General features: G+C 37.8%; 1 protein-coding gene across 1 annotated transcript in view; it reads right to left on the reverse strand.

Annotated features, from left to right (window-relative positions):
• The window catches only part of b3glcta (beta 3-glucosyltransferase a), a 152,614-nt gene extending 136,341 nt beyond the window's left edge, over nt 1-16,273 (reverse strand). The window contains exon 1 of the mRNA XM_047392711.1: nt 15,962-16,273. Coding sequence (XP_047248667.1) covers nt 15,962-16,028 — 67 coding nt within the window. The 5' untranslated portion in view covers nt 16,029-16,273. The remainder of the gene's footprint in view (nt 1-15,961) is intronic.

Here is a 16,273-nt window from a genome sequence, read left to right on the forward strand (position 1 = left end):
TCCTTTGCATCCCCTCGCGCCGCTCCGCTCCTGAACGCGCCTCTACATAGGGATAACATGTAAAGTGGCCGCTCCTATCGCAGAATCCGCGTTTGGTGTGAATACACCATTATAGTTTCTTCCTGGCAACAGATGAGACAGAGATTTCTCAAAAGATAGTTAAAATGTAGCAAAAGTATCAATTTTGAAAAAACAAATATCTTATTTACAATTTGTTTTTTTTTTAAATGATGAAAAGTATTTACACCCTTTCTCAATAATCAATGGAAAGGTCTTTTTTGACATTACAACAATCAAACCCTTCTTATAATACCTGAAAATGAATGTTTGCATGTTTTCACTAGATATTTTAAGGATATATCTTTTGCAATAAGCTCCAAGTCTTGAAGATTGGAAGGCCTCTTTGCCATTACCCCAATATTTAGCTCCATCCACAGATTCTCTATCAGGTTCAAGTCAGGAAACTCCAAAATGTTATATTTAGACATTGGTTTAAATTAAAAGTTCATTTCAAATCCAAATAAGTAAGGATATTGTCGTTTTTAATGAGTAATGTATCCTTCGTGATCTGATCACAAAGCTGAATACACGTGTTGTGGAAAATTATTTTATTGCTCTGAACTTTCCTTTACCTCTCTCTTTCTGACCTCTGTGTTTTGGTTACTTAAGAGTAGATGGACTCTAAATTCAAATGCAGGAGAGTTTTATGGTTAACACTCCCTGAAGTGTTATATCTCAAGGGAGGGTAGATGGGTGCTTTCATAAATAACCTGGTTACTTCTGACCCAGGGTGGGGTCTAGAGACCATATTTCTAAACTCTTTTAAGTTGAGATAACACCCTCATTCTGGTATAAATAGTGTTTGTGACTTCTGTTCATTGTTCTGCTTCTCTGACTAAGCTCAGTGACAGAGTCTTCAAATGCTGATATGACTTTGAATAAACTTATAAAGACAAAGTCCGGTCTTTCTCTTGTTAATGAGTTGACTTCTCTCTCACTTTGATAAGAAAATCCACAACAATTTGGCGTCACGAACAGGATCTGACAGGCCAAAAGAATCCGCAGGAGGGGATAAGGATGCCTGGCCAGCCTGGAGACTAAGTTGTCCTCAATCCATCTCCATTTAACAGAGGGGAGTCCTAGTGCCTGCCTGCGGCTTTTGGCCGATCGGATCCGGACCATATATCTGCAAATATATCTGGGTGAGAAGTTTCTCTGTATGATATAATATATATTATTATTTTTATTACACATTAACCATCATCTCCTAACTAATTAATTAGGTTCCGGAGTTGGGAGAGGGAGGACATCGACTGAGGGCCACGTTACCCTGTAAGGAATACAAGGAGTTTCTTGTTGGTAACAATAAGATAAAGCAAAACAGATGGTTTTGCAGGTGGTTTTTGCAATCTCTACACCTTATAAAGGAGAAAGCCAGACGGTAGACGTGCTGCTGAACAGGTAAAAAAAATGGGTTCTGGAACCTCAAAGCCATCAGAGGTGGGTCCTTCTCCAGACTCTGTGATTTATAAAATAATGAAGAAAAAGGTGGGGGTGATTGTGTTAAATGTGCTTTAATTTCAGAAGATAAGACAAGTTTTGTTTTTCCTTAAATACTGCAATCAGCTGGAAGAAAAAAAAGGTAAAAGTGAAAAGGGATATTAAAGATGGGAAAAGAAAGTTGTTTTAGTAAGGAGTATAGTACATTTTGTGGAAGGGAGAATGTGGAAGACACAGAAAGTAGAATTCGAAGGAAGTGACAGACATGTGGACAACTGACTGACTGACTGATAATATTTCTGTGTGCAAAATCTGAACCTATACTAAACTTTTTCTTCTGTCTCTCTCACACACATACACATGCACACACACACACACACACACACACATATATGGGATTTGAGTGCAACATCTGCGTTTTTGAGTCTGGACTTTAGAAACCTGCCCTTCCCATGGCTACTCCACCAGAGACGCTTCTTCAGCACGGCCTGAAAGAGAGAGGGCTTGCCTGCCTCCCTGCTGCAAATGACAGTGTGAGTTTCCACCAGAACGAAACTCAGAAGAAGTCTGGCCCCAAACCCACTGAGATGAACAACGATTCATGCTGCTTGCCAGAGCCAGAAGAGCGATACACTGGATTTATATTGGAAGCACATCTTACGTGGGCAGAAGAGAAACAGGCCGAAGCAAAGTTCTTTCTCCCTCCTGGAGAAGTTAAAGTGGACAAGGAAGGAGTGAATGCCCCACCAACACACCTGGGAAGGGTCCGGGTTTTTTGGACTGATAGAGGACTTTGTGCCATGACAGTCTGACTCTGGAGCGATTAAGAAACTGAGGGGGGTAACGTACAAACACACACACATTTGTATAAATCTTTTCCTATTTTCTGCAACGAAGAACGCTTATTAACCACTGTTCATGTGACACGCTTGCTAGACGTTGACAGATATAGTGGGTTAAAATATTATTTTAGGGTTAAAAAAGTATTTTCAAAAGGGTGATAACTTAGCTCATTTGATACTTTCCAGTTAATTCTTTTAGAGAAACAAGTTCTCTTTCGTCGTGGAATATTCAGGGTCAATTATTCTAGTTATTAAAAGTTATTAAAAAGCAGAGGAAGTTATAACACCTCCAAAACTCAGCAGTAACCATGTGTTTCTATGTTATTCTCAGGACAGATCTCATGAAGGAGCATTTTCAAAACCCAGCACATGCATAACACCTGATGGGTTTCTCCTTCAGGCATTGTTTTCTGTTGTCAGAGTTTGTATCCCATAAATCTAATGGGTAGAGACCTCATTAAAACAAGCTCAGTTTTACTGCAGATGGTCCTCATACAGTCTCTGACACAGTACTTACAGTGGGGAGCAGTTTTTGTCCGCAAGTGCTAACTTACACTTATGGAAAGTACAAATTCATTGTTTTTCACAGCAGCTGCTGGGAAGAGGTTATATTAGTTTTTTTCTTCCCTCTTCTGATTCATGCAGCGTATTGATTTACACTGTACCTTATATCAGGTCCTGACAAAAACTATGAAAGGCTTGGTTCTGCTGGTTCTTTTTGTTTTCCTCTGGGGAAGGAAAGGAAACCAAATCAGTTATGTGCAGCACAGAAATATTAAAACACTTGTTGTTTTCTAACATATCACCAGCTAAAACTTTTAAAACTTTTGAGAGTAATTGGTTTTGTTAAACACATTTTCCTTGGCAAAGCAAACCTTTAAAATGAGAATGGAAAAATCTGGTTCTTTTTGAAGGTAAGAAAGAATCTGATTGGACAGTGGTACCACACAAAATTTAACTAATCTCATGTTCCCTAAAAGACTGCATAGAAAAGGCCTTCGGAACTGTTGAATTATTTTCCACCACAGTAATACATTTTTTAAGCATGCTTTTCCTTTATTTTAAAACAGATCTGTGTTTTTGTTGTTTTTGGTTTTTTTTTAGCATAATGTTTGTCTGAAGCTTCTTATGAACTGGGTTAGGAGCAAATATGATCTGAGGTAAATTAGGAGCTGTGAACTAGTGATTGCAATTTTTAAATCTGATTATTGTCCAAGCCAGAAATAATACACTAATAGATTTGGGGATATTAAGCCAATCCTTCAAGTTCTGCAGAAAGGTAACATTGTTGTTCAATGCAGCAGTACTCAATCTGTGGTTCCTGGACTCCAAAATGCCCGTGAGCCATAGATTTTGGGTCCATAAAATGATAATAATTAATTAAAGGTAGACCAATGACCTATTAAAAACAGATCTAAGCCAATGATGAGTGGCTTTGAAATGCAATAATACTCAAAAATTCTACTCTGGGGAACACAGATAGGGGCTGAAGAGTTCTGTTTTGAAGCCAAGGCTAGGATTCTTTATAACGGAATAAAGACGAGTAAAATCCTTTATTTTGGCAAAAGAAAAGAAATAAAGGTCCTCTCAACACTAAAGAGGATGGTCGGCTCAAACCACAGTCTCCTTGTTTGGTTTCGTAAGGTTTTAAAGATTAAAAGAATATCTAGGACTACAAAGGTATACAAGGTAATTTCAGATTATCAAGAGCTAAAATATTGGAACATTTATCAGCATTTAGATTATTAAAGAGGGGTTCTAGTAATAATTTTCTCCCCAACTCTCAAAATGTAAATAGCCCAAATTAAAGAGAATGATGTCTGTTCTCCTTTTGGAACACTACAAAGTCCAGTTTGGAGTCAAGCTTCTTAAGTTAATTTCTGGTTAAGTCTAACACTGCATAAAATTTCAATGCCGACTTAAAATACATCTTTGCATTTAACCTGAGCAGAGAAATTCTTGAAAACAGCTGGGATCAAATTGAGCCACACAAAAAGAGAATTATAACAATAACCCTCAGGATTGTAGTTATTATTATTACAGTTACAGTACACAGAATTGGCAAAGGGTTTCAGCATCAGTGAATTTGGATTCGTGTTAGAGAAAACTGTTGCTGCGCTTCTAAATACTTTGAGATCTCTTTGGACTATGTGCACTCATCTTAAAAAAGGATCCTGAAGATTGTCATAACAAAATTGATCAATTACAGAATTAAGAGATATGGCTGAGAAAACATATTTTGAAAAGAGATTGTTAAAAATTTATTTGAGTTCTTGAAGCTTCAAATTTGGCTATTTGTCTGTCTTTGATGTTTTGTTGGAATGAGTGTTTGTTTATATGTTGCATGACACAATAATCCATGTTTAGAATAATGTTTCTAAATCCCAGACTGATTAAAACTTTGAGTTTTCAGGAGAGTTAAGAAGCAGCTTGTTTCTGAGGTAGGTGCATGTTAACAGTTTTGTAGTTTAAGGTTCACTAAGATGGGTTGGAATGAAGAAACTGTGGGGTCCGCCCATAGGCTGCCCATCAGAGGTTAGTTCTGCCTGACTCCGCCCACCTACCAGGTTGGTTCACACCTTTTCTTTCATGGTAACGCTCAGCACCTCCCTTCCTGAGTTCTAACACTGTTTATGAGACAATAGAATCAAAAGGCTTGTAGTGATTGTTGCCTTAATAACATGTTTTTGTATAATAATTAAGGATGTAGCATGACTTTTAGATTTATGTGTTTTACTATTAAAAGGTTAATGAAATAGTTTAAACTAGTTTGAAGAATTAGTTTTGCATGCAGAATTATTGGTGATTTATTAGATTGAAAGTTTTCCCTGATGCCATTAAACTAGCTGACAGTTCAAGTTTTGCCAAAAGTAAGGAATATATTTTTGATAAAGAATCTGAGTCATGATTTCATACTTGGTGAGAATTATTTATTAGATTAAATTTGTAGAATGTATGCTTCAAAATTACATTAGATTTCCATTAATCTAATACTCATCTTCATACAAGACAAATCATGATGATATATGACTTAATTCTAAGTGAGACATTGATGTACTGCACAACAACTGAAGTTTGCGTTTTGTTGTTAATGGGACTGAATTGCAGTTAAAAACAACTGGATTTTATTTATGTTGCTTTTGGTAATTTCATGGTGACACATAATTATGTCAGAATTCATTTCTTTGGTTTTTTGTAATGTGATCCTGGTCCCTAAAACATTTGTTTCTCAACTTTTTGCTGGATTGTCGCATGGGTTGGACTGTGCGCCAGGAGAGGGGAATGTCAGAATAAATAATAAAGTAACCTGAGATTACAAAAGTTTTAGCACTCATGGGAAAAAGGGTAGCTCATACCTCCAGTGAGGACTTAGTGACAATGCGAAAGAGACGTTGTACTTTGTTTATATAAATGGTGCATAGCTCCCTAAGACCACATTCTGAAAACCTGTCTGAAAGTATAGTGTTAATTCTTTTGTGACATTTTACATCTCCACCGATTAGACCATTTTTGAAATTCTCTTTGGGTATTCTGAAACTATGGAAATAATGACTTGTAATCAGGCCTTCCTCAAAAATCATATGTCACATTTTATAATATACAGAATATTTAGCCAAGATCACTGCCTTCCACATCTTTGTGTGAAGAGAGGATGTTGTTTTACTGTCAAAACCTGTCCACTGTGCTTTCTCAAGTTTCACAGATTGTGAAGGCTGCATTACTGGAAAAAGCCACTTCCAAACTCCACTCCTTGGTTCCAGGAGCACACACTTAAAGTCCAGATGCTGGAACGGCCCATATCAGATCCTACTAATCACCCACACCGCTGTCAAGGTAGCAGAGCATGTTACCTATGGGTCTATGCTACACTGTAAGGTGTTCATGGGAACACCGCCTGAGCAGCATCCTGGTACTGAACCCCCTGCCTAGAGGGGCTTCCAATGACCGCCCACCTGTACCAGACTGGTAACAGGGCAGCTTGAAGCGCAGAAGCCACTCAGGAGAGGCTGCAGGATTTTAAAATTTTGTTTATGATTTGTTTTCTCTGAAAAAAAAAAAAAAAGGGAAAAAAACCTGTTTGCTTTCAGAACCAGAAGAAAGGACATTCCACTTCAAGGTCACGATGCAGCTATATGGAAGATGGTCAGATCCGATGCTGATGATTGGTATGTGTTCATTTGGGGAAAGGTACAGCAAAGACAATTTGTGACTAATCTGTGCAATTAAGCCAATAATACTCATCAGCTGATTCGAAGAGAGATTCATCACTTCTCTGACTACCATGATCATGCTGATAAGGTCTGGTGGCAACTGATGCATCAAACTGTGAGGAAGATAAGAAATGACAGTTGCTATGTTTGTTCTTTGATTCCACATGGTATTAATGATCAACCATTTTTGGTACCTGTTCCTATTGATATTGCTTCTATTCTAGCTACTTTCTTTCCAGATAACCGGCTGGTGGAGGTTATTTTTCCTTGGGTGAGGAATTATACCATAAGGCAAAGCAGAAATGTTAGTAGATTTTCTAGTGAGGCTAATTTAATATGTGCTAATACAGGAACTCTTTATAGATTTTGGGGTAATAGAAATTCAATAAGGGATCCAGATATTTGTATTGCACAGGAGGAAAACAAACACCTTATTTCTTTGGAAAGACAGAGGGTTGCAAAACTATTATACCTGTTTCATGTGCTTTAACCAACAGACATAAATTTGAGCCATGTCCTATCAGAACTGATCCTAATACAATTTCAGGATCTTCGGTCCTAGAGCCTTTGTGTTAACTCTTAATCTTACAGCCTTACCGAAAGGAAGTAAATTGAATGGCCAGGCAGGTAAATTAACCAGGGTTCTTGTTACTTTTCCTAGTAGAGATGGGTACTCGTGTCCAAAGAACATGGTTTGGATGTGTGGAAATAGATCGTATCTGCATCTGCCTGCTAATTGGTCTGGAGTATGTTATTCAGCTTATTTACTACCTACAGTCACTGCTTATGATTCAATCACCCCATTATTAGAAAGGAAGACCATGCTCAAACGGCAAAAGAGAGCTAGAATTCCATATTGGAAAGGGATTTTGGGTAAAATTATTCCTAGTTATGGTGCTGCTAATGCAGCCCATAGAATTAATGAGTTGTCAGTTAAGTTAGAAAATTTTACTGCTTTAACTGAGGAAGGTTTTACTGTTCTGACCAAGGAGCAGCAGGCTATAAGAACTATGAGTTTGCAAAATAGAATGGTTTGGGATTGAGAGGGGTGGTGTTTGTCATTTAATTAGGGAACAACATTGCAATTTTATTCCTGATGTGTCTAACAACGTGATAGGTATCCATGATAAATTACAGGAGTTGCTGACGACTCAACAGAAAGAAAATATGGGTTCCTCTTGGAATCCTTGGTCCTGGTTCATTACTGGTGGTTGGACATCCTGGTTAATAAACATTGGAGTAATTCTATTATTTTTCTTTTTGATGTTTCTTTTAAAGTGTTGTATATTCTTTTTTGTTGGTTTTACTTTGATTAATTCTGGGTAATGGTTTTGTAGAATTTTCCTTTAGTTGTGATTATCTTGTAATCAGAAGAAAGGAGTGTTGTGGAAAATTCTTTTAGTGCTCTGAACTTTCCTTTACCTCTCTCTATCTGACCTCTGTGTTTTGGTTACTTAAGAGTAGATGGACTCTACATTCAAATGCTGGAAAGTTTTATGGTGAACACTCCCTGAAGTGTTATATCTCAAGGGAGGGTAAATGGGTGCTCTCATAAATAACCTAGTTACCTCTGACCCAGGGTGGGGTCTAGGGGCAATATTTCTAAACTGTTTTAAGTTGAGATAACACCCCCATTCTGGTATAAATATTGTTTGTGACTTCTGTTTGTTGCTCTGCTTCTCTGACTAAGCTCAATGACAGAGTCTTCAAATGCTGACATGCCTTTTAATTACGTTATGCTATATCGTTACTGCAGGTTTTCTTTAATATCGTGAATTAACTCATTCACCATGCTGGACCCTCTAAAATCATAATGTTTTTATAAGTTGTGACTTGACTTCTTCAAATTTTTAACCCATTTAGTGCTCTCTGAACCTGATCGGACCACACTGGACGGATGTTAGTGAGGGTTCTTTAAAGGGTCATTTAGAGGTGAGACTTTCGTTGCCTTGTTCTTATATCAGTGTGAACACAGATGTGTCCAAGCATTTGTAAAAAGGATGTGCATAATTTTATTAATATTAATTAGTCTAAATAATGTTTTTACATTTTTCAAATATATAAATCAGTTTTCTTTGTTTATTAACAAGAAAACACAACAAATAATGACCCAATTTTGCCTTGTATAATTTTAATTATTTCTTTTACTGAGGTAGAATATAATAGAGTGCTTTCTTTCCTGGCTCTTATTAATAAAAAATGACCACAAGACGCGTTTGAGGACATATTTTGGCAGCAATTAGAAACAGATGAACAGTGAGCCCAGCTCTTATTGAATCACTAAGGATCTATGCTATTACAGAGTTTCTGCTATTCATAAGTCAGTAATGACATTTTAATAAATTTTAAGGGACAAATTAAAAAGCATCATCAATTAAATATATGATGGACATTCTTTTAAATCACCTAGCCAAATTTCAATTTCAATATTTTTTTGTTCTGTACTCTGTTTTTTTTTTTTTTAGTTTTTTGAAGTTCTAGTAATGTTTTGCTTTGCTCTGTCTGTCTTGATGTGCTCTACATTATTCAGTGACGTTCTTTCAGACTTTTTTTCATTTCCTGTTTGGCATCAGGTTGATACAAAGAGGAAAACCATTCAGCCACTTGGGTCAGAAAACCAACCCAATACCTTTCTTCCACAGGACAACCTTGACGCTGGTTTGAACAGTTATGCGGAGATTTCTCCCTCAGCTGAGTTGAGAAACAGGACAAGGAGAACCACAGATCCAGAGACCAAGTCAAGTTCACTAAGAGGTAGAGCAATGAGATCCAGACTTTACTGATTCGGATTCTTCTGATAAGGCAGTTTTCTGGTCTGAGAAGAGGACAGATCAAAATTGGCTTACTGAGTTCATTCCTCTTTAATTTTCTTCTCCCAAACTCACATCTTAAAAACACCATAAGATAGCTCAAAATTTGGCCTAAAGCACCTTTTCTATCCACTCAAGAGTGACACCCGAAACCCTGACGCAGGTTCAACTTTTAATCAATTTAATAATATTCTAAATGCTTATTCCCAGCCATAGAATCTTCATGTTAGTTTTCCAACTTGCTATTGTATATTTTGTTTTGTTTCTTTGTTTAATGATTCATTAGAAAGTAGAGATTAGAGCAATTGATAACAAATACAGTTCTTGATCACATGTAGTTAATTTGATTACAAATAAATCCTATTTACATTTAAAATCTCAATATGCATTCCTTGTTTAAATTAGGTGACCACTCAACTCCCTGATTGGAAAGTTTTATCCTTCAGAATGATTTTACAATAGACAAACCAAGAATTTTTTGAAGCTGATTAATATTTAATAAGACTGATTTAATGACTTAATTTCCCATTGGATTGAAGAGTACTATCTCCATTAGGGAACTTTATTCTCATTTATGCATTAACGCCCCTTAGGATAAAACAAAATAAAAATTACCAGGTCACCTCAAAGTTAACCAGACATCAGTATCAACCTAGAAAGGCCTGATCGGTGCGTCTCTAAACACTTGTAACTAGTCTCTTGAATAACGTACATCCACATTACTAAGTAAACTTTAAATAAATAAAGTTTTTCTATCAAGTGCAGCAGCATAATCCAACTGTAACCTGTTTCACAGCTTACGTCTCAGATCTAATTTCTTAAAAATCCAAGAACTTGTGACCACAGCTGAAGGTCAGAATAAAGAGAGTTGTCTGGGAGCTGTGCTCTGCTGCTCAGCTTTCACCACCATCTCTTACATCGATCTCCCAGTCTTGTTTTCTGTCACCTAAGTCATGTGTCTTACAGTAAAGAGATGTGAGGAAGCTGGAAAGAAAAATGGTGATTTACAACTCAAACAGGATGGCTGAAACAGCAACAGTGTTGGAGATGTTTGAAATGTAAATGACATCTGGCAGAAAGCAAAAATAAGTAAACCTGCTCCAATTAGTATTTCTCACTATCTGCATCTTCACCAACCATCAACGGACCATTTATGGTTTTGTAACATTTACATAAAACAACATATTGTTAAAAATAGTCTTTGTTGAATGTTAGATCTACACTTTGCTTGCTGCTGTTGTGGAGCCACCTCAGCAACCACAATTGAAATGTGCTCCGTGCAAACAGAAGCAGAGAGGTGAGGCCTCAGACTGAGAGATGCTGCTCCCTGTCCAGAATGAATCACACTCAGCTCCAAACCGCTCCAGTGCACATCAGAAATGACAGTGGGTGGAAACTTCTTGGACAACATCATTGAAAAGCAGTAGATGTGGCACCCTCAGATCCCCAAACTATTTGCTCTCCGGACCTCAGGAGAGGAAAGCTGTGATGGTCAAGTCCATAAATGTTACATTTTGGACGAGTCGGCACAGACTTTTCAGAGCGTGATGTCCAGCTAAATATCCTTGATTCAGGGCCAAACGTGTGAACACAGCTTCTGTTTGTGTACATATTCGATTGAAGCATTATAACACGGCTGCACATAGTGGTCACAGTGCATTTCATTTTTAACCCTAGTTTCAATAAATGTTTGAACTGATATATTCTGTATACTAATGGCAATCTATTGCATCCCTAACATTAGTAAGAAGAGAGGGATTTTTTAAACGAGATATTCTGTTCTCCATTTTTGAAACCTAAGATTCCGATCAAAAACGCTGTAATAACTATTCTAATCCACCCTGTGTTAATAATGTTGGTATTAACTACATCAAAATTCAAAAGAGGAAGTTCCTGAATATGGCTAAGCTAATAATTCTCACAAAACAAAATGTATTTAACACAGTTTATCCATTTCTCTCAGAGCTCCAACTTCTTAAGCTTACATGTTAAATGGAAACAGAGTCAGGACAAACTGAGAAGGCATTTTGAATGTTCAATAAAAAAAAAGGTGACAAAAGATATGTGAGAATACCACCACTTGATAACTGTTAGCTGCTAACGATGCTAAATTCAGCATTTGTTTCAGAGCTTCTTAATAGGAAAAAACAACAGGGCTATTGCACTGTGTTAAGAAATTTGGACTGCAGTTTTGTGTCTCAATGTCAAACCTAAACTGGAAGAAAGGAGATATCAATTCAATGAACAGATCAGAGAAATAATCCAGAGAAACACGGTTAGTAGATCAGACTGTATTCAACCTGATTTTGTTTGAACGTTTTAACACATCTAATGCCTTACAAAAATGTTACATGCTTTCTCACTTTGTTGGCAAAATTTTATACTAGCCAGCAAATTTGCACAACAAAAACTCTACAGTTTTAGAGGCCTACCTGAGCGGTTATCTGGATTCGCTAAAACTTTTCACAAACACTAAAGCAGTGAATATAAAAGACTTGTGTAAGGAATATGATTTGGTACTATTGTCTCTTTGTATATTTGTATATTATGTTTGTGTAAACAAAGTTTCAGAAAAAAAACGGAGTCTCCTTAAAACAGTCTGGGATACAACAGCATTTTCATTGCTTTTTTTTTTGATAAAGCAACTATTTCAGCAGGTTTTGCACAGAATAAATTGGAACTACACTGAAATATCTTTTGAGCTCAATAATCAGGAAAACAGAGAGTAAACATGCTAAAGTTGGCCTTGCACCTGAGCAAACTGCTGTGTCTGAAAATATCAACAGGAGCCAGATGACAGGTACATCTAAAAAAATTCTAAGATCATGAAAAGATTCATTATTTTGGTCCCTCATTTCCCTCAAAGTAAAACTCATATAGATTCATTACACAAAATTAAATATTTCATTTTATTTGCATTGTTGGGTCTAGTGTCTCTTATCTTCCTCTTAATGAAAAACACAGGTTAAAACCACAGATTCAATATGATCTATCACTGAGTGTGGAAACGTCACAGTGTACTTCAAGCAATGTTAATTCTGTGCCTCTCCGATCTTCCTCTTGACTATGTGACCTTGATTTCCAAATAAAATTTAAACTTTACTTTCATCTGAAAAGAGGACTTTGTACCACTCACATAGACTGAGATGCAATGTACAAGCTCAGGAAGCCTTTGCAGATGTTTTGAGTTAATGTTGATTAGTGTGACAAAATAGGATTCCAAAATTTACCTTTTTCACAATATTCAGATTTTCTGAGTCATTGAATGTTGGGTTTTTATTACATTTAAGCCATGACCATCAAAATGACAAGAAATAAAGGCTTGAAATAGTTTACTCTATGTGTAAATTTCACTTTCTGAAATGAGTACCGTATTTTCCGCACTATAAGGCGCACTTAAAAACCATTAATTTTCTCAAAAAATGACAGTGCGCCTTGTAATCCGGAGCGCCTTATATATGGATCAATTGGTTAATTGGTTGATCCATACTGGTTGTACACGGCGCTCTGTCAAAATGTTTCAGTACGACTGGTAAACTACAAAGCCGCACCGCTTGCAGCATTACGGCTACCGTAGTCAGGGGTGTCGCCGAAGTAATAGCGGTAAACACCTGTACTGTGCTTACTCCTAGTCCAACACCACTTGTGTGTGTATAACGACCCCAAAATTGCACCTTTCAAGAGACACGCTTACGATGCTGAGTTCAAACTCAAGGCTGTCAGCTACGCAGTCGAACATGGGAATAGAGCAGCAGCGAGAGAATTCAACAGTTAACGCTACTATATTGTGAATGTACTAATGTTTGATTTAGTGCATCAAACTGTTTCTTTTACGTGTTTACTGAATCAGGAAAAAGTTCCCTTTCACGTTTTAACTAACGTTTGATTTCAACTTCAACTTCATAGACTCCAATGCATTCCTAACGTGCGGTTGGCTCTATTCAATAGAATTCTATGTAGAGGAGACCTTACCATGAGAGTGAATGGAGTTATCAGAACGCTGGTTTGTAGTGTATTAATAAAGTTTGACTGACTTATCTGACTGTTTTGTTGACATTCTCTTTAGCACAGCTCTATCTAGTGGATGCATAACGCAACCCCAGTCAAACGTTTGACTGCAGTAGCTTCTATTCTATGCGCCTTTATAATCCGGTGCGCCCTATATATGAAAAAAGTTCTAAAATAGGCCATTCATTGAAGGTGCGCCTTATAATCCGGTGCGCCTTATAGTGCGGAAAATACGGTAACAAAAATATTGAAGTTTTTCACAATATTTCATTTTGTTTGCATGTCTCTGTACACACTACCGGTCAAAAGCTTTAAATACTTTCTCACATAATTAGCCTCTTTATTTTCATGACTATTTACATTGTGGATTCTTACCAAAGGCAACAAAACTGAATGAACACACATGAAATTATATAGTAAACAAAAGTGTGAAATAACTCAAAACATTTTTATATTTTAAATTCTTCAAAATAGCCATTCTTTGCTCTGGTTACTGCTTCGCACCCTTAGCATTTTCTCCACGAGCTTCATAAGGTGATCACCTGAAATGGCTTTCCAAAGAGTCTTGAAAGAACTTCCCAGAGGTGCCTTAACACCCCCATTGTGCCACAGGTTGATCACCTCCATACAACACTGCATTTGGAGTAATACATAGAAATGGAGCCCCAACCAAGTTTTAAGTGTATATACTGTATAGTGCATGCATATACTGTTCAGTGGATCAATATTTCTGTATTAAAAACCCATTTTTAGTCTGACATGTAGATTATCACTGAAGGCATCAAATCTGTAAATGAACACATATGGAAATATTTAGCAAACCAAAAATTGCAAAGGAATGGGAAATGGCCTGAACTTGTAGAGCACTTTATCAAGTCTCCAGAGACCCCAAACACTTTACACTACAATCAGTCATTCACCCATTCATGCATACATTCACACACTAATGGTGGTGAGCTACATTGTAGCCACAGCTGCCCTGGGGCATACTGACAGAAGTAAGGCTGCCATGCGATGCCTCTGACCATCATCAGTAGGCAAGTCGGGTGAAATGTCCTGCCCAAGGACACATGGACTGAGACGGACAGTTTGAACCGGCAACCCCCTGGTTACAGGACGAACTCCTACCACCTGAGCCACAGCCGCCAGGAAGTCTAAATATGTTTTTTAGCTTAGAAAGTTAAAGTAGTCGCTCTTTGCTAAATAACCTTTGGCCGTCTCTTGTTTAAGAAAGCTCAGGTTGCTTTAATACCAGCTTTCGGCTCATCTTTATCTTGAAAATAACCCATTAAATTGGGATAGGGTTTAGGTCAGGCCAGGCCAAGCTGCTGATCAAGCACAGTGATAGAATGGTCAATAAACTATGTGTTTTTGGCAGTTTTAACAGGTGCTATTCAGTAGAGGGAAGTGAACAATGTTCTAATTTTTTCTGATCAATTGCTGGACTGATTTTGTAATTGATAAACGAGAGTGGACCAACACCAGCAGATGATATGGGTCCGTGAGTAATCAGTGACTGTCGAAACATTACACTCGCCATTTGAATCTCAAACTCTTGAATGGGCTTTGATTTAGAATCCTCACACAGATGTGGTAATCCTTATTACTTATGCGCCTCTTTTAACCACACATTGTCCTTCCACTCAACTTCCCTTTAACATGCTTGCACACAGCACTCTGTGAACAGGCAGCTGTTGGCTCCTTGTAGAGGGTGTCAGTAACTGTCTGCTGGACAACCATCAAGTCATCCCCATGACTGTTTAGGCCATAAATTTTATCTATTAAAGATCAATTTTCACTCTTACTCTAATTTAATATTCGAGAAACTGAAATCTGGGTTTCCATAGCTGTAAGCCCCAATCTTCAAAATTAGCAGAAATAAAGGCTTGAAATGGACTATATCACAGTGTGTACTGAATTTATATATAAGTTTTACCTACTGATTTGAATGAACTGAAACAAATTAACTTTTTGATAACATTTTCATTTACTTTGCTTGACCAGGAAATGACTAAATAAAGCAAAACTAATCTCTTGGAACGCATTGGGTTAGTCTGTAAAGGTTTAAACTATCATAATAAAAAATAAACGACGTTTAACTGCAGATTTATGTCGCGAAATTAACAGCTCTAATCTGTAGTGACCCACTTGTGGGGGACACCACCGGAGGTGCAATGATCCAGCGGAACGTCGGTGTGAACATGCAAGGCAAGAAGAGGGGCACATTTCCAAACAAAGCCCGTATTTTAGACTGATAGAGCTTTCAATCCCTCCCCTGTAATCAACACCAGAATAAATTTAGAGCACTCTTAAGACCCGCATGGTTGCTGAGGACTGCGAATCGCCTGGAAACTCCTCAGGAAGTTGAGGCGGATCATGGCTCCGTACTTCTCAAACAGTTAGAAAAATGCGCTCGGCTCTCGTCCTCCTGCCCTGTTCATGCTCTGTTCAGCTTGTGTCAAAACACAAGCTTCGCCCTTTTATACAAAATAACACAAACTATTCACTGTGTGGACCGTCAGCACGCTCCTCGCAGCTGGCTGCTCCGAACCTCCTGACACAAGGATTAGAAAGTAAAGTAAGCACTTACGGAAGGAGAGAAAAATCCAACAGACTGCCACTTTGTGCCCGATGTGTGGGCTGCTCGACAGCATCATGAGAGCGTCCTCTGACTGGTGTAGGCGCCGAAGAAAGCTCGCAGAGCATAGGCTTACTGGCAGTGGATTTCTTTTCCCATTAAAAAAAGACGGGGTTATTCCTTGTCACAGTTTCACGGCAAACGGGGAGTGGGTTTGTGCTCAGCTAGAAGGCATCCCACAGCTTCTGTCCAAGGCGCAGGGACGCGCTCTGCTGGCTGGATGAATTCAGCTGACAGAAGGTCTGACCAGATGGAGAAAAGCAG

Source organism: Girardinichthys multiradiatus, chromosome 18 (assembly GCF_021462225.1).
Source record: "Girardinichthys multiradiatus isolate DD_20200921_A chromosome 18, DD_fGirMul_XY1, whole genome shotgun sequence".
Lineage (NCBI taxonomy): Eukaryota > Metazoa > Chordata > Actinopteri > Cyprinodontiformes > Goodeidae > Girardinichthys > Girardinichthys multiradiatus.